The sequence below is a fragment of the Phyllostomus hastatus genome, unplaced genomic scaffold, assembly GCF_019186645.2.
Source record: "Phyllostomus hastatus isolate PE091 unplaced genomic scaffold, TTU_PhHast_1.1 phas_scaffold_1674, whole genome shotgun sequence".
Lineage (NCBI taxonomy): Eukaryota > Metazoa > Chordata > Mammalia > Chiroptera > Phyllostomidae > Phyllostomus > Phyllostomus hastatus.
The window spans coordinates 24,163,117-24,183,978 of record NW_025334011.1 but is presented as its reverse complement, the minus strand read 5'-3'; the positions used below and the strand labels follow the sequence as shown (position 1 = coordinate 24,183,978).

At 37.4% G+C, this 20,862-nt stretch overlaps 1 protein-coding gene across 1 annotated transcript in view; it reads left to right on the top strand.

Annotated features, from left to right (window-relative positions):
- ITGA8 (integrin subunit alpha 8) overlaps positions 1 to 20,862 on the top strand; it is a 170,508-nt gene that overhangs the window by 110,387 nt on the left and 39,259 nt on the right. Inside the window, exons 21-23 of the mRNA XM_045857952.1 lie at positions 1,742 to 1,834; positions 6,292 to 6,371; positions 11,352 to 11,432. Coding sequence (XP_045713908.1) covers positions 1,742 to 1,834; positions 6,292 to 6,371; positions 11,352 to 11,432 — 254 coding nt within the window. The remainder of the gene's footprint in view (positions 1 to 1,741; positions 1,835 to 6,291; positions 6,372 to 11,351; positions 11,433 to 20,862) is intronic.

Below are 20,862 nucleotides of genomic sequence, written 5' to 3'. Positions count from 1 at the left end.
TAAATAATGCCTCCAAATATTCGTGATTCTCCCCTTTCTCATTACTTGGGACAGACCTGAAATGGGTGCTATCGGAAGGGGAATTGAGGGTTGGTTCTGTGTTTGTCTCTTTCCCTGAAGGCTCCGCCTTAGGGAAGAGTGTGAGTTACTTCTGCCCTGTGTCTCCCAATACCTCCTTTGTGCCAGACTGCTTGGAGGCACTGGCAAAAGAACAGATGCAAAAGCCTCTTCCCTTGGATACTTCTTTTCTCAAAGCACATGATGATCTACCTACAGAATGTTTTACCAAGATATCAGGAATGTATCTGGCTTTTCAGGTTTTGGTTTTGAATCTTGGTTTTTCTAAATAAAGCGGAAAGGGTGGAGTGGAGGATGGTTTCTGAAACTTTTACTTGGAAATTCACTCTACTTCCTTACCTGAAATTTCAATGGAGCTGAAGGATGGGTAAATAGTCCCCACATTAGGAACCCTCTCCATGCACCTCTTATGGAGCACAGACTCCCAAAGGTTGCCCCTTTGTGAATGCCCTCATTTTGTAAGCTGCTCTTTGGGAATGAGGGTTATAGGTGGGTGGGTTATAGGTTTTTTTTCTGAGAAGTTTAATTTTTACTTCTCAATTACAGTTTATTTTCACCATTATTTTGTATTGGTTTCGGGAGTATAGCATAGTGGTTAGACAACCATATACTTCACGTAGAGTTCCCCTCGATATTTCCAGTACCCACCTGGCACCATGCATAGTTATTGCAATATTATTGACTATATTCCCTAGGCTGTACTTTCCATCCTCATGACTATTTTGTGACTACCAGTTTGTACTTCTTGATCCCGTCACCTCTTTCTCACAGGTGATATATTAGTAGCATTAATAAGTTAGAGTGAAATAATGGGTGAGTGTAGGTAGCCATCACCAAAGGCAGAGCAGGGCAGTAGGGACTTTATGTTCTGAAATATGGAAAAGGCTCAGGTAGAGAACAAGGGGTGGATTTCTAGGCAGCTGGGAGTAACACGGGGACACGAGGTAGAGCTGCGAGCAGAGAACATGAGCTCAAAGATAAACCTCATTTTCTTTCCCCCGTTCTCTGGTGTAACCTGGAGACCTTCTCCAATCCATAGTTCCAAGTACATCTTCAAACCTGAGTTTTTGTACATTCTAATCAGAGTGAGAGGTAGGGGAGAGAAGGGAGAGGGGGACCACCGGGTAAACACGAAAGTGCTCTCTTTCCATCATAACTATTTGGAGGATTAAACTAAGTCTGATGGTATAATCTCAAAATGGGACCGTGATGTGTAGAAATTGGTGTTCAAAGCAATTCTCCTGCAAATGGTCATTAAGTCATGTGATCTTCTGTACAAAGTACTGTCATTTTATTTTTGCAAGAATAAATTTCTTTAGTTGTGATGAATTATCTGTGATCTTTGTGGCTCAAATTTAACACTAACATTAATGAAAATAATATCTAAAATATTTGCATAAATACTGTAGGAAGCATTGTTTTCTCAAGGATTAACACAATAAATATGTTTACCAATCTAAAATGTTTCTTTCTAACATTAAACTTCAATCTTTTCTCTCCAGTTTTTCTTCTGAGTTGATGGTCACAAATGAATTCCTGGGCCCATTTACCCACACAGGTGTTTGAAATCAAGACGAGCCTCCCACCCACAGCACTACTTTTGTGACAGGGTGTAATTTATTCTGCCCCCTGAACTCCACTCTGGTGTTCTTTCCTGTTGCAGGGATTCCGACCCCTGAGCTGTGAGTACAAGATGGAAAATGTAACCAGAATGGTGGTGTGTGACCTTGGGAACCCGATGGTGGCTGGAACAAATGTAAGAGAAAACCAGAAGCTCTTACTGATTTCTGTCTAATTGAATTTTAAAGGGAACTAATGGAAAGCTCCTCAATTAGCACTCAGCAATTTAGCACGTAGCAATTAAAACAAATTAGGCAGGAAATTACCAGGGTAGTGGGATTTAGCATTATTAGTGACACAGTGGATAGTACAAGGTTAAAAACACAAGAAGATGAATACTTTTGTATGCTTTCTCTTTGGACATTATACTTATATGTCTTTTAGTCACAACAGATCTATGAATACTATTCTTTTTACTATGGCTTTTTTTTTGTTGACTATTTTTTCCTTGAATTTACTACAACTTTTTTTCTTTGAATTTAAAAACAAATGCAATTAAGTAAAGGATTTATGAAGAACACTTAAAATTTTTTTAGCAAAGATGATTAAATTTTTATTTCCAATATACCTCTCATATGAATATTATGCACAGTATTTTCATATTAAAATATTATAATAATTCAGCTAAATCAGCTTTACCAGGTATTACTTGAAGAGCTGGTACCTTACTTGAAGAATAAGAAAGTAAAGTGTAGCAAGAAAAAGAAAGGGTTAATAATGACCTGTGACATGCTTACAAAGGAATAAGGAGTTGGGTCTTTGCCTCTCCTCCTCCTACTCCTCCTCCTCCCCTCCCCCCACCTCCCCCTCTTCCTCTGTCTCCGCCTCCTTTACCAGCTCCTCCTCCTCCTTTTTCTTTCTTTGTCTCCAGATTTAAGCACTTCCCGTTCAGCATTACTTGTGGACAATACATTTATTTTATGCAATTGCCATTTACATATACATGTAGGAACGTCTTGTAATAAATATCACAGTAGAAATAATTATTTTTTGAAGTCAGAAAAAAATTCTAAAATCTACAAATACTATATATAATTAAATGTTACATAAACTAAACATATACATTCATTCCACTTATTTTAAATTAAATGTTTATGATTATCAATAAAAAGGCTCGTTTGAAAAAATTCATGAAAATCTATCATTGACTAGGTCTTTATTAGAGCAACTTCCCAAATTATATTCCAGACAGTGCTAGTTCCTTGAGCTGGGCCTTCCGAGGAGAGTTGCGTGGTCCCTGCTGAGAATCACCCTCTGGGACACTCCGGTGCAGTTTGCACTGTGACTGAGAACCGAGAAGTGCTGCCAGAGACAAGGCTGTTAGCTCAGTGTCTCACCCATGTATCTGAGCATCTGAAACTTCCAATCAGTAAATACCTCCTCCCAATTTCTATTTTAGGATATTGTGCTAGGATAATATTTTTGCTTTTTTACACTATAAAAACAACAACAACACTATACTATTGATCCTGAATAGTTAAAAAAGATACCAAGCTATAATCCAGTGAACTCACGCCTTGGTTCAGAAAAAGTAAATATTTAAATGAAAGTTAAACTTTTATAACAGTTTTTATTAGCTAGGTGTTGATGGCCATCTGTGGTACAAACCCATTACTGGGTTCTTTTTTAACATTTTCATTTAATTTTCACAACAAGCAACCACTCTGAGAGTCAGGTATTTCTGCTGTGTTATGAATGAGAACAGTGAGACTCAGGGAAGTCAATGACATGCCCAGAGTCGCACAGGGAATGACGGACAGACCCAAGATTTGAACCAGGCCCGAATACATCCCGTCTGCAAAATTGTGATTAGTATTCAGATGAAAACTAATGGGTAACAGATGAGATATTTAAATGAGGCCATGAAAGATAAGATGGAAGTCTCAGCTGAGCTATTTGAACATTTTTCATTGGAACCCTTTCATGAAGAAGCTAATAAATCCTTTTGCTAGTTTTCAGCAAAAATCCAGCCACCTAATTTGATAGGAAGAGTTCTCCCTAAGGCCAAAGAGAAGTGAATTGGCATGGTAGCATTGGTGTGAGCCTATGTAGACAACTGGGCACTATCCCTTCTTCTGTAGTAAGTGTTCGATCTAGACCAGAGATCAGTTGAGCTCACCAATAACTAAGAATATTTATGGAGCAAAAACTGGCCACCAGAGTCACTCAAAGTGGAAGGTAAAATGTGTTTATGTGAAACAATGTCAATCCGTTTTGCCAGCAAGTAATCCTTAGAAGTCGAGGAAGTAAATTGTTTCTATTTCTTTATCTCTGAGGTCTATAGTGACAGAAACCTAATAGCTTTCTTATCTCACCCTTTAAGGCCCTTAAACACATCCAATTTTAATTTATTGCATTCTGTTTTGTCATAAACACTTTGATTTATTTACTTCATTTTGTACTTTAAAAAAGGATACTCTCAGTGGATTGTAGTAAAATTCTAAATGTAAAAGTAGTTCTAAATATTAAAAAGCATTATAAATCTTCAGGAACATCTATTCCAGTCCCAGTAGTTTTAAAAAATAGTTTTCAAGTGACTTTGTGTTTTAATTTAACAAAACATTGAAGGCAGCATTCAGAACTGTTGCTTCTGATTTGTAAGTAGTAATGCCATTTTCATAGAATAGCTATAGTAATATAAAATATTTATATGCCAGTAAGGTTCGTAAAAACTTGCAAAATCTTTCAAGCAGGAAAATAAGAAAATAGTGGTCAGCAAAGGTGCCCCAGAGTCAATGCGCAGAGAGCTGATGTTTGGGTCCAGTTAAGAACACATGCACCTCTCACTGGTACAGACGTGCCACACCTTTGTGTCTTCGCCCTGTGCTGGATTGTTCTGTGATGAAAACCGGCCACGTTAGGCAGGCTTCCTCACCATGTGGGAAGGTCCCCATCACTGGGCATGTACAAACAATGACATATTCTTCCTCATCATCTTTTTTGATGAATAAGTAATCATTTTTATTGCCACCCCTTCCATATGCTGGGTACCAAGTTGGAGTCTGACAATAGCAAGATGAAAATATACAACACCCATTCAAGAAGAAACTCAAAATTAGCAATGTCATAGGTTGAGTGATAGGAGAGGAGCAAAGAAAGAGAGAGGAAATAGAGAAAATTTCTGCCTGGCCCGGCCTGTGGCATCAATCAGAGGATGAGTTGCAGGCGGTATCTCTTATCCTGAGCTTTGAAGCAGTAGCAGGGGTTCTCCAAGTACAAAAAGTAGAGAAAGGTTTATAAGGTTGCCAAAGAAGAGAGAAAAGCATGTGCAAAGGCCCAGAGGTCTGACATAAAATTGCACATTTGGAATAATAAAGGTATTCAACATAGCTGGGGCAAACGGTGTGTAGGCTTAATAATTAGACACACCTGAGTTTCAGTCCCAGCTTTGCCATTTATCAGCTGATGCCTCAGGCAAGTCATGTTGAAATGGGAGAATAGATGTTTGCAGGAATGTTTGGAGTAGTGCAATGGTATGATATAAGCACTAGTGGCTTTATACGAGGGCAGTACCTGACTAGCAGCCTATTCAGTAAGGGCTAGTAAAATGATGATTTCTGATGAAAATGATAATTTGTTATTGGTTCATATTTTACTGGTTCATGTTAATGTGAGTTTTGAACTACACATTGATTCTCACAGGGTAGTGGCAGGTTCTGGAGTTGGCTTAGAGGGATTTCGATTCCAGCTCTGCAGGTTGTCTGCTTTGTGCCTGCAGCAAGTGACTTATCTGTCTGCTCCTCGGCGGGCTGCTGGGCTGAAAAATGTCAGCAATCACAGCACCTGCCTTTGAGTGTGGTTGTTGAGATTCCATGAGACAAAGATTCGTGTTAGGCTTAGTACAGTGCGTGAGAAAAGAAATAATAACGTTATGTGTCTTAGCGATTGTTTTTACTTCCCTACTTATATTATCATTAGATTTATCTTTCTCCAAGTTTTTAAAATCTGATTTCCAAATTACAAAGATAGTAAGAGAGTTGTAAAACTTTGGAAAGTAAAGGTGGAAAAAATAACCCACATATTTGTAACCTTAACTATAGTATATTACTCTGGTATATTTTCTTATGATACACCTTCATTCCCATACAATAACCTTTCCATTGGCAGACGTTTAAAACCATAGCTGAAACACATCACACATACAGCATCACATCCTTTCTTCTTCATTGATCTTCATCATATCAGAAGCATTTTCCACATTGTTGCATAGGCTTCATAGCCGTAATTTCAATGACCACATAACTGTCCATCATAAAGAAACATCACAGTTTTCCAAATCAATCTCCTCTCATATATTTAGGTTGTGTGTAAGTTGGCACACAAGGAAGGTGTGAGGAGAAGGGTTGGTATGGGGCTAAAGGAAGAGAGGAAACCAAACTGTGTAGGGACCGGAATCGTCAAGGGCCCGACAGTCCCAGTTGCGTGACTTCCTCTCGGCTCTCAGCCTCCAGAGTGGAAGCAGGAACAGGAACCGCAGTGGGGTGGGGTTTTGCAGAGGGGCTTTAAAAGGTTTCTATGCTGTGTATAAGGTTCCTCCCATGTAATAATGTAGTATCTTGTGTGTGTGTGTGTGTGTTTTATTTTTCATTTTAGTATTCTCTGGGCCTCCGATTTGCAGTTCCACGTCTTGAGAAAACAAACATGAGCATTAACTTTGATCTCCAAATCAGAAGGTTAGACCTCTAAATGCCTAATACTCAATGTTAAAGAGACCCATAGTGAAATGAATGCTATTTGTCAGGCTGCACCTTAAAAGTTCCTCTGAAATTAGAAGCCAGACTCTGACAGTCCATTTTCCCTTTGTTTTTATCAGTTATTACAGTGTTTTCAGTATTTTTGGTTCTGAAAAAGAGTTGCATTCCATAGGCCAAGTTATGAGAGTGACATTTTGTGCTGGGCACCGTCCCACCCCCTTCACCTCCATTCTCCCTCATTCCGATGCACAAGCCTTCTGCCATGCCCACCCCCTCTACATCCCACCATGCTCTCAGGTGGGGGCCAACGAATCCCTAAGAACAAGATTTCAGCAAAAAGCATAGATTTTTGTATTATAAACCTTGAAATCTTCAAACTTTTCAAGAATGAATGAGTCTCTGATGTTTTAATGTGCGTACCAAGGCGAGATGCAGGTAAGATCATATACAGGGTGGGGCAAAGTAGGTTTACAGTTGTGAGTACGTGAAACACAGAGCTTAGCCTTATATTATGGTTTACTAATTTTTGTATTATTTTCTATACAAATGACTGTAAACCTACTTTTGCCCCACCCCGCATTCAAAGAGCAGGGCCTTCTCTGGAACTATAAGCTGAGTCGTATGTATAGCTGCCCCCTTTTTCAGAGACTGATCCTGTTCAGGGATTCAAGTGTGACTTCACCCTTTCACTATCTATTCTGTTTGCTCCTTCATGGCCGAAAATCCTGTTTCATGAGTGGGAAGACCTGTAGAAAGCTGTCCATGAGGTCCAGCGGGCCCCAGCTATAGACTGCAGCCCACTATCCAGTAATGGAATCAATTTGATGACTCTACAGACTCATAATAAAAGAAAAGGCAATTGATGGAATGTAATACATCAGAGTTCTATTCATGAAACATCTCTTTCAGATAGATGTAAATACATAGTAAGACATCCTGGGAGATATATATATTATTTTGTGGTCTGCAATTTTAAATGTTTGAAAAACGCTGATGTGGACAGCACATACAGGCCTTCCATAATAATTTATAACTCACCCAGCATGTGCTAATATGAAAGTGACCCTGAGTCAGTATCTGTGATTTGGTTTCCAATACTAGTGTGCGGTGTGGCTAGTCTCCAAATGCACCTTCTGTGCAAGAAGATATCATTGTAGTGTGAAGACTTCTAAAAAAATTATTTTGCACAATGGATTATTTTTAATAGCTGCTTAATTAGAAGTTTAGGATTAAAAAAAGTTATAGACTCTATAAGAATGTAGATTTCAGAAAATCTGCAACCTATGTCACAAACCATATCTCCCACACTTTATGCTGTCTTTCTAGGGAGAAAGGTTTTCTAACTTACTTTTGGTATCTTTTTCTGACTGTAATTAGGTCTTTTTAAATTTAACTTAAATATTTCCTGCTGAACCTTAGAGACTTTAAAAAAATTCACCCAAATTGGTGTGGATGTAGATGGAATAAATTCTTGTGTAATATCCTTTCATGGCACCCAAAGCTTATTAAATAAATTTTTTCCTATCTACATAAATGTATATTTCCCAAGAAGTTTAGTTAGTCATAAACATTTCTATTTGGGTAATTTGTAAATATTTGAAAGTTTTCAGGGAAAAGGAAGGGAGGAAGAAAAGAGGGAGAGAGGGAGGGAGGGCGAGCGATCCATGGTGAAGGGCCACCACCACCACTCCCGACGGCAGGCCAGATTTCTCTCTCTCACGTCATCATCTGCGCCACGGATCCTATGGTGGCATGTAGCTTTGTGTCACTTGGGGAAAGATACCTCTTCCATACAATATGCTGCTTTATTTAGAAAGAAAGTCTGTTACAAAGGTACAAAGCAATTTCCTTGGTGTTTCCTCCTCACCTTTGACTGCAGTTGTGTGTAACAGAATAGATGCAATTTGCAATTCACTCAAGGAGCAGAGGATGCCAAATAATGTCCCTCTCCTTTCCCAGATCCATCCTGTAGCTCAACATTGAAATAATGAATTTGGCAATGAAGTGCTGAATATGATGGAATAGTCATTCTTCACACCCCTTCATCTAAAAGAATGGGCCATGATTATTTCATCCTTATATGCTATAGAACTTATGACTCTTCTACATTATCTTGAAAAATGTAAAAATGTAGACATGCAGAAAGCACTGGGGAGCCTACATAAAGCATCAAATTCCAGAAACACACGTTATAGAGACAAAAAGCATTTGAGAATACTTTTAATACTCAAATACGAAAGCATTTGAGAAGTGAGCATTTATCTGCATGCTTTTCTGGCAGACTCCAAAGATGTAAATAAGTATTTAATGGATGGTTTGAGTCCAGTTTAAATGTGTTTAAACCAAAAATAAACTAAACCAAATGCTCTGAAGTCTAAAGCTTTTGACCATATTGACCACTGTTACCCACATTTAATGCCCTTTGCCACAAATATAGAACCCAAAAGAAAACTAGGCTTTATAAATTAATAAACTTAAAGATATTTTGTGTTACCAAATGTTTATATTAAATGATGTCTCCATGCCTTGGCTCTGTGTGACATGTAAACATTTCCCTCCCTGTGCAGAGTGGGTCTCTGAGAATAGTTCCCATGTACAAACATGCCTCTGTGATCATTGCTGCAATCGCTCCCTCAGTAAAGGTGGAATGAACATTGTGTTGTCTTTGCTGATATTCCAAAGACTACAGGTAGCATAGAGGGATTGCTAGAATGTAGGAAATAGAACACAGTACAGAAAAAGAAAATTGCATTGGAATAAATGAAAAGTAAAAATCATGTTTATTCTTGGTGCATGACATAGGGTATAGTCACAGAGAGGAAATTCATCATTCCTTGCATAGAACTAGCACTGATGGTATAAATAGCTCAGCGTCCATGGCAAAGATGAATTGCTTGTTTGAATACAGCAGTGGTATTAGTGAGGGAGGCTCCCATCCAGGAAAGAGGTCAAAGAAGCATCTAAGTTACATATCAAGCCTGGTATCTTTCTCACCAGGAGATTCTGTCGACAGCACTGGCTGCAGTACCAAGTAGCATGGCAAGCTTGTGTGACAGGATGATTCTGGTTAGCCCACCAGGTCTAGCCTCCAAGTCTGCCTTTGTTTTTGTTACATTTCAAAACCGCCTTTGTAAGCCTCTTATTGGTCTCCAGTACCAAAAGGATTTCAGGGCTTAACATCTATTTATATTTTCAGGGTGTTGTGAGTAATGAAAATCGTGATATTTGAACTTTTAGAAACAAGATGCAATCGAATTATGGGATAACTCAAATGACACTCCCCCCACCCCATAATTCTAATTTCCACTGCCACAAAGCAGTAATGAGCTAGAAAATAGAACAAAGTCTGCTTAATCTGTGGAACAATTAGACTTAAATTTCCAAATTAAAGAGTTCCCCGTAATAGATTTGGAACCACAAAGTCTGCAGCAAGTGGAGTCACTTAATGACTTTTTAGTGGTTAGTAATTCAGAATCTTGCCTTAAAAAGAAAAGAAAACTTTTTAGTTGACTGATCCTCCCCAGATGTGATACTAGTAAAATCTCCTGGAAACGGGGGTTCAAACTTTGGTGAATGAGGCCCTCTAGGCCCATCACAGGCTTAGCAGTGGTACCCCTTTACAGGAAATGAGCCTGACATTTGCCTGTTTATATCTTTTATGTGTGTTTGCGGCTTAGGTTGCCTTATCAGTATATACAATCAAACAGGACTTTTCAAAAGCAATGTGGGAACAATTCCGTCTCCTCCTCCTTTGAAAGCAGACTTTTATCCTGTCTTTTCCAGCTTCCACATTTGGAACGCTTCAAAAGCTAATCAGAACATAGCCCATTACCATCATCACAGTGTTAGAGCCTGTCCACTGAGTCTGTGTGAGGTTCGATGAGAAGAGGAGAGGGCTTTCTCTTCCTAATGAGGCCTGAATATAAACATGATCTGTTATTAGTGGCAGTGTGGCCGGCCATGTCTCAGTTGGCTAAAAGCTGCACAGTCCTTTGGGATATTAGGGTGACTTTGATGAAAACATAGGACAGTAAATGCAAATGGTTTGCATCCAAAGCTCAGCTACTCTGGGTGAAGCCTCTCATGAGACATGTTCCATTTTCCTTACAGCATTGGCTCTTAACACATGCATTTTTTAAGTTAAATCTCTTATCTAATTATATCTGCTTGAGAGAAAGAAACAGCAAACTTGAACATGGTTTTGCCACCATGCAAATAAATATTAAACATGTACCTTCCATCTTCAGATTCTTGACACACAACAAACATCTGCATCATCTGCTCATTGCGCCTGCACAAACTGCCCAACTTTCTGTGATTGCATTTCTTCTCGTCATTGGCCATGCTACTACGTGCCCCTACCCCCACCCCAGTCAGCCAGTGAGCAGGCAGTGAATATACACTTCTTTTAATATTATTTAAGAAATAAGCCATCAGGAAGATAAATTTGCTGCCCAAACAATGTATGGTATGATGCATTCCAGAGCCAGACACAAATGCTTTTTCCATTATGTGCTGCTGCTCTTGGGTTATTCTTGCCAGTCTTCCTGTTTATAAGCATGGAAAAGCAGGAGTTGTCTGTGCTGTCCCTTTTCATTTGGTGGACAAGGAATATGATGCTCAGAGAAGTGAAGGAATGTGTCCAAGGTAGATGCAGGAAAATGAACTCAGCTCACTGGCTTTTTGATGGAGCCATTGAGACGAAAAAATGTCAGCTTCTCTAGATATCTATTGTGCTTCCTGAGAAGGTGTCACCTCATGGAAAGTTACATTCACTACTTTTGATCATTGTGGATCTTAGCATTTCCATTTATAAATGTTTATGATTTTATAGAATGGATATGCCATTGTTTTCTGAATGATCATGTTACTCGTGTGAAATACAGAATGTTTTTGTGATCATATATTATAGTGACACATATGAAAAACATATTTAAATCATATGCCATTGTGTTTTAGTTCCAACAAGGACAACCCAGACAGCAACTTTGTGAGCCTGCAAATCAACATCACTGCTGTCGCTCAAGTAGAAATCAGAGGGTAAGTAATAGACAAAGCATTGTGGTAGTTACACTACCTATAATAATAGGGTTCTGTATGTGAGAGTAGTGATAAATAACAGTAAAAACTATATGGTATTTTCCTAATGCATCTGTGATCACAGTTCACTTTGGTTATAAATTTTCCTTCTTTTCTACCCATCATTAGACTTCCATTGCAAAGTAGAATAAACCCTGTATGGCAATTAAGTCTAAGGATATCAAAACAAAGGCTCACTTGATTCCTCAAACTGACAGTTCAGTAATCAAACTATAAAAGCAAGTGATAAGACGGCGGATAAAGTAGACAACCGTGTGACTCTGAAAGTCTTCCTTCCCCAATACTTATTTGGGCATAATGAAAACTCAGCCTCCCCACACCACATCTTGAGGTTAAGAAATGGCTGACTCCTAGATGTGAGGGTTGATGGGGTCTACCTTTTATATCTCTTTCATTCTCTCCTATTCTTTGAAGAAGGCGCCAATAAGCAATTAATCAAGAGACAGGAGGAAAATAGTCAAGGAAAAGGCTTGGAATAACTACCATCTGGGAAATTCACGCCTGGAAGAAAAAAAGTCAGAAGTGGACTGCATGTAGTTCTTGTCTTACACAAGTGTGGACTTCATTAACTTTAATTCTTGTTTCTCCAGAACAATGAAGGACTTGGCTAAAAATGTCCTTTGGCCTCAGCTGTCACTGGGGCTTCAGCAAGCCCAGCTCCTGTTTCTTTTTCCACAGTTCTTGAGAGGTTCGCATTCCTCCATAACGGCAACTTTAGATTTCTCCACTCACAGCCAGTCACCATGTAGTTTCTTACTGCTGCCCACTGCTGCTCTCAAAGAAGGGGGGTAAATACCTGCTATCCTGGCACCACTGAAGCTCCACCTAGTGGATTAGAGAATAATCATAAAGCCTAACATTTATTGATATTTTCATGAGCTGCCCCACCATGTTAGGACATCTTAATAAGTCCTAGAGTTCTTGCTGTACAGGTGGGGGAGTTTGTGCACAAACAGTTAAAGGCTGCACAGCTCGGAAGTGGGGGCTGGAATATAAATACAGGCAGCCTGTCTTCAGGTGCATGTTTAATTTTTTATTATTTATTGATTTTTTAAGAGAGACCTTGATTTGTTGTTCCACTCAGTTATGCTTTCATTGGTTGATTCTTGTATGTGCCCTGACTGGGGATTGAACCCACAACCTTGGTGTATCGGGATGATGTTCTAACCAACTGCACTACCCCAGCCAAGACTCCAGGTGCATGTTTATAAATGATTAGCTGTAAGACCTATGAGATACAGTTTTTGGACCTTATCTACACAAAATCTCATGTATGCTTCTGTGGGTTTTTAAAATACAAATGAGCATATTTCACATTCACCCACTTTAGTCCATGTATCTATATTGTTCATTCATTTCAATTGCAGAAGAGTATAATATTGTAAAACTGTACCATAACTTATTTATCCGTTCTACTCTTGATGAATATTTGGGGTTTTTCTTGCTTTTTTTTTTTTACAAACTTTCTTGTGCGTGTCTCCTGATACACACGTGGGTGACTGTCAGAATGGTATATGCACAGATGTGGAATTTCAGGATCAGAGAGTATACACTATTTAGTTTTACTAAGTACTGCTGAGCTGTTTTTCAAAATAGTTCTACCATTACAATCCCACAAGAAATGGATAAAAGTTTCCATTGCTCCACACTATTCACGAACTCTCAAACTGGTCCAATTTTAAATTTTGGGCCAATCTTATGGTTAAGAAATAATATCTAACTGAAGGTTTCATTTGCAGTTTCCTGATTTCTAAATAAGATTTAACAGCTTTTTTGCACATTTTTTTCCCCATATTTCTTATTCAGGGAAATTTATGTTCATTTTTTTTGCACATGTTTATATTGAGGTTTAACTTTTTCCTGTTAGGTCCTTTTATATTCTACTGTTTAGATACTAATTCTTCATCAGTTACACATTTTGCAAAATATCTTTTCATAGTCTATAGGTTGGGTGGTTTGTTTTTTTTTTTAGGCCAGACTTATTGTGGTATATATTACATAAAGTAAAACTCACCCATTTTAGGTGTCCAGTTTGAAGAGTTGTGATACTGCAAGAACATTCAATACAAAATAGCTCCAACACCCCAGATATTCAATAGTTCCTTCATGTGCCTTTGTAGTCAATCCCTCCTCCAACTACAGGCCCTGGGCAACCTTGACTTTATGGTGGCTATAGTTTTGTCTTTCCAGAAAATCATATAAATACACAATGTAGTCTTTTGAGTCTGGTGTCTTTCACTCAGCATAGTGCATTTGAAAAAAAATTATGTTCTTACACATGTCAAGGATTTGTTTCTTTCTATTACAAAGTATTCTACTGTGTGGGTATCCTATGAATTGTTCAATCATTTTTGAGTTGGTGAATATTTGTATTATTTCTAATTTGGGGCTATTAATAACATACCTGCTATAGGTATTCACATACAGGTCTTTATTGGGACATTGTTTTACAAATTGAGTTAATGAGTTGTATGGCAAGTATACGTTTAACTTTGTAAGAAACTGGAGAACTGTTTTCCCAAGTGGCTGCACCATTTCCATGTTGTATTCCCACCAGCAAAGTATGGGCATTCCCATTGCGATGCGTTCTCACCAGCATGTGCCTGAGGTTTCTTTGTTTTTAGCCATTCTAATAAATGTGTACAAATAGCTCAATGAAGTTTTAATTAGCATTTGCTAATGTTCAGTGATACTGAGCTTCTGTTCACTGCCTATTTGCCATCAGTATCTCTTTTGTGGTGAAATGTTTCCTTAAATTTTTACCCATCTACTATTGGGTTGTTGGTCTTATTTTCAAGTTGTAAAAGTTCTTCATATATTCTGAATACAAAATTATTTATCAGATAAAGGTCCTCCAGAGGTTTTCTCCCAGTTTGTGGCTTGGCTTGTTATTTTCTTAACACTGATGTCCAAAGAACAGAAACTTTCAATTTTGATGAAATCTAACTTTTAAATATTTTATAGTCTGTATTCATTTTGTTCTTTCTAAAAAATCTTTGCCTTATCCAAAGTCACAAGATTGTTTCCTGTGTTTTCTTCTGTAAGTTTTACACTTTATATGTTGGTCTATGAATAATTTTAACTTAATTTTTATATCTGGTGTGAGGTAAGGGTGAAGGTTCATTTTTGCATACTAAGATCCAGTGGTTGCTGGGCTATTTGTTGAAAAGACCATCCTTTTCCCATTCAATTACTTGATACCTTTGTTGCAAATTAATTGTGTATCTGCATGGGTCACTTTCTGGACCCCCTATTCTGTTTCAATGAGCCACATGCCTAATAAGTCCTGAAATACAGTAGTGTATCTTGAGGTCTTGGTAAACTCACAGATTCTAGTAGCTTCTTGTTTGTTGATATTCTAGGATCCTACAAAATTATCATGTTATCTGTGATTAAAGACAGTTTTATTTCTCCCTTTCTAATCTGTCTGTGGGAAAGTTTAGCCAACTACAAAGTTATAGGGGGAACAGTCCCCACAGGAGATCACCCTCACTTCTGACACCAGCCCAAATCTACCCTCAGGTTCAACAGTTCATTGAGAAGACTCACAGAACTCATTGAAAGCTTTATACTCATGGCACAATTTATCACAGAGAAAAGATAGAGATTAAAATTACTCAAGGGGAGAAGGTCCTAAGTCAGAGTCCAGGGAAGTACCAAGCACAGGGCTTCCGTTGTTTCTTCTGTAGGGATGTGTCACTTTCTCAGTATTGGTGTGTAACAGTATGTATGCAGTATGGTCAACCAGGAAAGCTCACCCAAGTGTCTGTTCAGTTTTTCAGGGGGCTTCATTCCATAGGCAGGACTAATTAAATGACCATTTAGTTGATCTCAGTCTCCAGGTCAACTGCTGTGATTTGACCAAACCTCCCATCCTAAATCACAGTGTTAGTTGTTTTGGTGTAGGCAATCCCCACCGTAAATCACATTGTTAGAATGTCTACTGTGACCCAAGCCCCCAGGCAAAGATACACCTTCCTCTCTGGCATAAAACATTGAGAGCTTAGAGGTTCGCTCTCAGATGCTGAGGACAAAGGCCAGACCTTTTCTGGAGCAAGGTTAAACTCCAAAAAGTTTATGCCTTTTCTTTCTTTTTCTTCTCTTACTGAGTAGAATAGGACCACCATTACAAGATTGACTCCATGTGGTAAAAGGAGACACCCCTCCCACCTTGGCTGGGGTGGCTCAGTTGCTTAGAACATGGTCCTGTAAATGAAGGGTTGCAGGTGTAATTCTGATCGGACATGTACCTAGGTTGCAGGTTTGATCCCCAGTCAGGGTGTGGTCTGGGCGTGTATAAATGGGAGGCAGCTGATCAATGCCTCTCTCTTGCATCCATGTTTCTCTCCCCCTTTCCTTTCTCTCTAAAAAAGCAATGAAAAACATATCCTTGGGTGAGGATAAAAAACATTTTAAAATAAAAATAAAGGAGGTGCCCTTCCCTTGTTCTTAGATTCTGCCTTGATCTTAAGAGGAAAACATTCAGTCTGTTACCATGAAGTCTGATGTTAGCTGCAGGGTTTTTGTAGATGCCTTTACCAAGTTGAGGATATCCTTTTTTCCCCCCCTAGATTTCTTGAGAATTTCTAACATGAATGTGTATTCACATTTTTGTCAAATGTGTTTTCTGTGTCTAAAAAGATAATTAAAATGGTTTCTCTTTTTTGTGCATTAAAGTGGTAACTTGATTAATTTTCTTTCTGCCTTTTAAGAAATTTCAGATTATTTTTTAAATTTATTTTTCAGTTATAGTTGGTATATAATATTACATTAGGTGCAAGTGTACAACATAGTGATTAGACAGTTATATAACTTATGAAGTAATCACTCCAGTAAGTCTTATATCCATCTGGCACATACATAGTTATCACAGTATTATTGACTGTTTCCATTGCTGTACATCCCCATGACTATTTTTATAACTGGAAATTTATACTTCTTAATCCCTTTCACCTTTTTCTCCCAGCCCCCTTACTCCTTTCCATCTGGCGACCATCAGTTTGTTCTCTATGTCTGAGTTTGTTTCTGTTTTGTTTGTTCATGTTGTGTTTTAGATTGCACATCTACATGAAGTCATACAGTAGTCGTCTTTCTCTCTATCCCTTATTTCACTTAGCATGACAAGGTTTCACTCATTCTTATAGCCCAACAATATTCTATTATACACACTATATTATATGTAAAACTTCTTTACACGTTCACTTATCAGTATTCACCTTGGTTGCTTCCATATCTTGGCTCTTATAAATAACACTGCAGTGAATATAAGGCTGCATATATTTTTTAAAATTAGTGCTTTTTCCCCTTCAGGTAAATACACAGAGGTAGAATTGCAGGGTAAAATGATAGTTCTATTTTTTACTTTCTTGTTTCATATCACTGTGGTCAGAAAAGTTGCTTGATATTATTTCAATCTTCTAAACTCACTGAGACTTGTTTTGTGAACTAACATGTGGTCTGTCCTGGAAAATGTTACATGTGCACTTGAAAAGAATAGTAGTCTGCTGTTTTGAGTAAAATGTTCTGTAAACATCTCTTAAATCCATCTGCTCTAAACTAGTGTTTCCTTTATTTTCTGTCTGAATGATTGATTAAGTTGGGTGTTCAAGTCCCCTACCACTATTGTATAACTGTCAATCTCTCTCTTTACGTCTGTTAATGTTTGCTGTATGTTTAGGTGCTCCCATGTTGGGTGTGTAGATGTTCACAAGAGTTGTATCCTCTTATTGGATTAATCCCTTTATTATTGTGTATTGTCCTTCTTTGTCTCTTGTTACAGTCTGTTTTAAAGTCTATTGTCTGATGCAAGTATTGATATCCCATCCTTCTTTCTGTTTCAGTTTGCACAAAATATCTTTTCCATCCCTTCACTTTCAGATTTTGTATGTCTTTCCATCTGAAGTGAGTCACTTGTAGGTGGCATAAGCCCTGGCCTTTCTTTATTGATTCAGCCACCCTATGTCTCTTGATTGGTCCACTGAGTCCATTTGCATTTAAAGTAATTATTGATAGATATGCACTTATTGTCATTTTATTAATAGTTTTCTGGGTTTTTTTTGTAGTTCTTTTCTGTTCCTTTCTTCCTCTCTTCTCCTGTGCATTGATAACTTTGTTTAGTGATATGTTTGGATTCCTTACTCTTTATTTTTTGTGTATACAATATAGGTTTTTGGTTTGCGGTTACCATGAGATTCATATATAACAACAGCAGTCTATTTTCAACTGATAGTCACTTAAGTTCAAAACACTTTCTAAAAGCACTACAGTTTTTACTCTCTCCCCACATTTATGTTTTTGACATATTTTATACTCTGTGTCTGTGTGTTTGAATTTGAAACCAAACTTCCTGGGAAAGAAGCACACTTAGTCATGATGATTATTCTCTTTACACATTTGGGACTCAACTTAAAAGTTTGTCAGTGCCCTGGCTGATGTGGCTCAGTGGACTGAGTGTGGGCCTGTGAACCAAAGGGTCACTGGTTCAATTCCCAACCAGGGCACATGCCTGGGTTGCAGGTTAGGCCCCCTGTAGGGGGCACACAAGAGGCAATAATACACTGATGTTTCACTCCCTCTCTTTTCCTTCCATTTCCATCTCTAAAAATAAATAAATAAAATCTTTAAAAAATTTTTGTCAGTGCCTTTGGCATATGTGTTCATGAGAAATACAGGTCTGTAGTTTTCTTTTCTTACAGTATCTGCTTCTGATTTGGGTATCAGGGGATGCCAGTTCCATGAAATGAGTTAGAAATATTTCTCCATCTGCTCTATTTTTTGAAAGAGTTTATATCAAATTGGTATTATTTCTTTCTTAAATATTTGATAAAATTCACCAGTGAAGCCATCTAAGTCTGGAGAATTTGAGGGATTTTTTGTTGTTTTTGTAGGAAGTGTATCTAACAATTCAATTTCATTCTTTGATATAAATCTATTCATAGTGTTTGTTTCCACCTGAGTGAGCTTTGATAGTTTGTCTTTCAAGAAATTTGTTTATTTTATCTCAGTTGTCACATGTTTTGGCATGAAGTTGTTCATAATATTCTATCATTTTCCTGTTAATGTCTGCTGGACTTCTAATGATGTCCCCTCATCATCCCCACTGCTGGTGATTTGTATCTTCTACCTTTTCCCTCCTGATCAGTCTGGCTACAGTGTAGTGATCTTTTCAAGGAATCAGGGTTTTTTTGTTGTTATTGTTCCTTGCTTTTCCTTTTTTTAAAGGCTTTTTAGTATTTTGTTGTTTTTGTTTTCTATTTCATTGGTTTCTGCTTTTGTTGTTATTATTTTCTTCCTTCTGTTCACTTTGGGTTGGACTTTCTCTTTTTTTCCCCTCATTCCTTTATGTAGAAATTAGATCACTGATTAGAAACCTGTCTTATTTTCTTAAATAAGCATTTTGTGCTGTAAATTATCCTCTAACAACTGCTTTAGTAGCATGCTAAAATGTTGATATGCTGGTTTTTCATTATAATTCACTTCAAAATATTTTCTGATTTTTTTTGTGATTTCCTCTTTAACTTATGAGTTGACTCATTGGAAGTGACCTGTTTGATTCAGAGGTACTTAGAGCTAATCTATTTTATTTTTGTGCATTTCTAGTTTCATTCTCCCATCCCTTTCTTGATAAGAAAAACACTATTTTAAAAATCAGAGAAGAAAACACAGCATTATTATTTACTACCTTTTTAAAAATCACAACTAGTATAAATTTTGTTTCTTTCAAATTTAGCTTATCTTTGTTTTACTAATCAAAAATAAATGGAAACTTTTAAATTCAAAAATATATTTTACTTTGAGAACTGCTTTTATTCCATAAGATATAACTCAGTCTGAGGCAGCTAAGGGATTAATGTAACTGTATTCTCACATATTCATTTTATGAGATTAATATTTTAAAATATGTTTCTGTCATCACTTATTGCACTAATGTTTCTAAGTAAAAAGTGGGAAATTTGCTATTCATTTTGCCAATAATCAAAACAAAGTTAAAATTGGGTTTCTTGTGTGGGTGCATTTATTCTAATTGCTAGATTAATATTCAATAATGTTCCATAGTTTTTTCTCTAAGACAGTGTTAAAGTTCTTTTTGGTCATTTTACAAAGAAAACTCTTTCCTCTAAATACTCAGCAAAAACATTAGTTCCAATGGTTAATGATTAACAAATAACTACTGTGTTGAAAATCTTCTAGGTTTATTCTTCAAGAAAATCTAATTTTCTTTTTGGCCAATGATCTTTATTCCAATGTGTTATCATGTACTATGTCTTAGCATTCTTTTCAAAAATTTACCATTGTTTTTTTAATTTAAAAAAATCTCAAATGGATTTATTTCTTTGAATGGGGAAAAATACTGAGAATCGTTTCATTTGTTTCAAAGCCAGCTAATGTCAGCACTGTCTTTAAGCAGATTTACATGCCATTTGTTGGTGCAAAGGATTAACTTAGCATGGTATGTAAGAAGTAAACTCGGTCACAAGAAGCAGCACCACATGTATTGAGATCTCTAAGAATAATGCAATTTTATATTTTATAAAATAATCAGAATTGAGTGAGTTTGTATTAAGAAAGCCTACAATCATGAAATCCCATCACCTGCATAGATACTGTCTACAGCAGGTAGAGTCAACACTGTTCCTTAAGTGGTAGTCTTTGCTATTCTGGACTAATCCGGCTTAAAAACAGGGTTATGAAAATAGAGTTCGTGCCACTCTACTACACCATCAGATTTAAACTTCCTGACAGCATGTAGACTTTAATTTATCAAAACCCTAATTCATTGCTTTCCCCCAAAGCCCTTCATAATGTCCAGTGCTAGCACTGAGTACCCCTCATGTTATTACTCAAGAGTCTTTGTGGAGTAATGCTGTATCCTCCATCTTAGACTATGAGGGCTATTTAGTAACAGTTGTTAGATTATTGCAATGGATGTTCATCCTACACTAATTAGCTAATGATGTTCCATCTCCCTTCCTTCTAAAAAAATAATAACGTTGAAAACCGTGAACAATGCTTTCACTTATTTGGTTGGGATCTTTAGAGAGCCATTCTTTGCCATGGTTTCCCCAAATTTGAGAAAGTCTTTAGAAGGTAGATACATGAATTTTGTAAGTCATACTTTTGAATGATTTTTCCATGTCCCGTGATAGCTTTATAGATTTTTTATTTTATTTTGTTACAGAAATGGACCAGGAAGTTTCTTTAAGTTGTGTTTACTAAAACCACTGCATCTCAGTGGCCTCTGTGGAGCACTGTCTACTGGAAACAGTGGATGGTACATGAGTAAACCTGAGTTATGGCCTTCATCTGTAACCAATCCCCTACTTCTCTGGACATCAGTTTTTATTTCATTTAATAAAATGAGGGATTTTAA